This window comes from Loa loa (genome assembly GCF_000183805.2).
Source record: "Loa loa unplaced genomic scaffold supercont3.604, whole genome shotgun sequence".
NCBI lineage: Eukaryota > Metazoa > Nematoda > Chromadorea > Rhabditida > Onchocercidae > Loa > Loa loa.
In genome coordinates, this window is record NW_018108784.1 from 23,958 (window position 1) to 26,090 (window position 2,133).

At 30.4% G+C, this 2,133-nt stretch overlaps 1 protein-coding gene across 1 annotated transcript; it reads right to left on the bottom strand.

Moving 5' to 3' along the window:
- Positions 1–77: 77 nt before the first annotated feature.
- LOAG_14924 (hypothetical protein) lies at positions 78–1,949 on the bottom strand (the record flags this gene model as incomplete). Its single annotated transcript, XM_020448875.1, has 5 exons — positions 1,875–1,949; positions 1,275–1,365; positions 820–938; positions 461–634; positions 78–181 (listed from the first exon to the last, which is right to left on the bottom strand). Exons 1-5 carry the CDS (start codon positions 1,891–1,893, stop codon positions 78–80), a joined length of 507 nt encoding a protein of 168 aa, XP_020301009.1. The 5' UTR covers positions 1,894–1,949.
- Between the last annotated feature and the right edge of the window lie 184 nt (positions 1,950–2,133).

Below are 2,133 nucleotides of genomic sequence, written 5' to 3' on the forward strand. Positions count from 1 at the left end.
TGTAAAATAAGAGCCAAGCAGTAGGTGACATTACTTTCTTCTTGTCTTTGCGGTATTCCTTGAACCAATATACGATACTAATAAGCCGGACATGAAGAAGAATGTATCAACGGAAAGAATGCGTTAGTCATGAATTGTGTCCACAAATTTTTAAATGTATCCTTACAATCCAAGAAGTTTGCTGAAAATCGATATTTGATAAGTTCAAATTAAAACAAACTATATGGCTATCGTTCCAATTAATGCCATTATTGCTCTTTAAATTAATCAGCAATTAAATATTGAGGATACAAATTCTGGTGAATAAATGGCTATTGTACTTCGCAATTACAATTAATTAAAATTACTAAAGAAGAAACAGAATTAGACAATTTGCTGAAAATCGATAATTGATAAGCTCAAATTAAAATAAACTATTTCAAGTTATCCGTAATATATATCGAATCAAACTTATACTTACAACTGAACATCATATAACCGGCTGTTGCATGTCCAAAAATCACCCACATCATGCTAATGAAACGTATAAAATGAATTGATCCTATTTGGCCTTGTTTATTAGTAGACTCGATATTGAATATATCTTTGGTATTCTGGATCACAGAAAATGCCATTAAGCAGGAGAACCAACATGCTGCAAATAAATGTTGGACTATCTTTGAATTCATTCTACGACACAATTGTTGGTAGACCTCTATGAATTCTCAAACCACATATATTAAGCTATTCCTGATAGCAGTCTCTGAAATAGTTTAATGTAAAGTATATAACATATATGATTTAAGCATGACATTTAATTGTCATATGAACAAGAATTACCTGTTTCATTACCAGTTACTAATGAAGCCACTTCGTGATAATCGGGATTAAAATAGATCATAAACAAATCCCATGCAGTTGCTAATATGGCTATCGTTCCAATTAATGCCATTACTGCTCTTTAAATTAATCAGCAATTAAATATTAAGGATACAAATTTTGATGATTAAGTGGCTATTGTACTTCGCAATTACAATTAATTAAAATTACTAAAAAAGAAACAGAATTAGACAATCTGACTTTTAAAGTGATAGAATTTTTCGATGATAATATACGATTGATACAATCACCATGTCTTATCGATGTGTCATGGTGTCGGTGTCCTCAGACTTGTGGTATCTAGTTGATTTGATTAAGCTTCAAGAATACATCTTGTTACACTTCTTCCACGTTATTTTTAGTGAATTATAGCAATGATGTTTGCTTTAGTAATTACAAATATTGATAAAACATACAGTACAATCCACGTCTTGTAATCGATAGGTCTCAATCGAACAGATGTTTGTTTTACAGTACATACGGGAGTAGAATTGTTAAATTGAACCACTGAAACAGAAAAATTTCGGAAAAAAAATCCGAGATTCTTACCACTTTATTCTCATCTCCTAATTTGTTTTTCAAAAAGTTAATGATTTTACTGTTACTGTTGAAAAGCTTGAAATGAGACTAATCAAAACTTTTCTCTTTCACAATTACAATAGTTTCTTAAAGTTAATCCTTTGACACATAATCCCTTAATTTATTTACTTATTTATTTTTTTCAAATGACCGGTCACTATTATTGTCACTTAACTCACTGCATTGTAATCTTAAAAATGCATCTCATGAAACAAATTATGCTAGACATTTTATGAACCTTATTTTATGGCATTCGATGACATTTTTTGACATTTCATGAACTTCATGGAGTAAATTGAATAAAAATAATTGGAAAAAAAGTTTCACACCAAAAGTGGAATTTGGTTTTTCTTAGCGTTTTGATTAATGAAAATGTCGATTAAAACAAATGAAATTTTGAAGATTTTCAAGAAAGAAAAGTATGCTAAGCACGTTACGTGAACGACTAAGCGTCATCAGCGTGTTGTAATGGTCACATGATGAGGGTCAGACAAACGTCAAATGATGGATTGTCGAGACTGTATCCACTGAATTTGCAAGCATCTGTTGTATTGTGATTCCTTAACTCTTTATCAATAAAGATCCTGAAAATGCATTCCATCTGGTACTGATGACTGTTTTTTTATTTACAATCATTGAAGAGAAATTAAGAGTGAATAAAGTAAGGAAAGGAAAAAAGAAATAATGAAGTGCAAA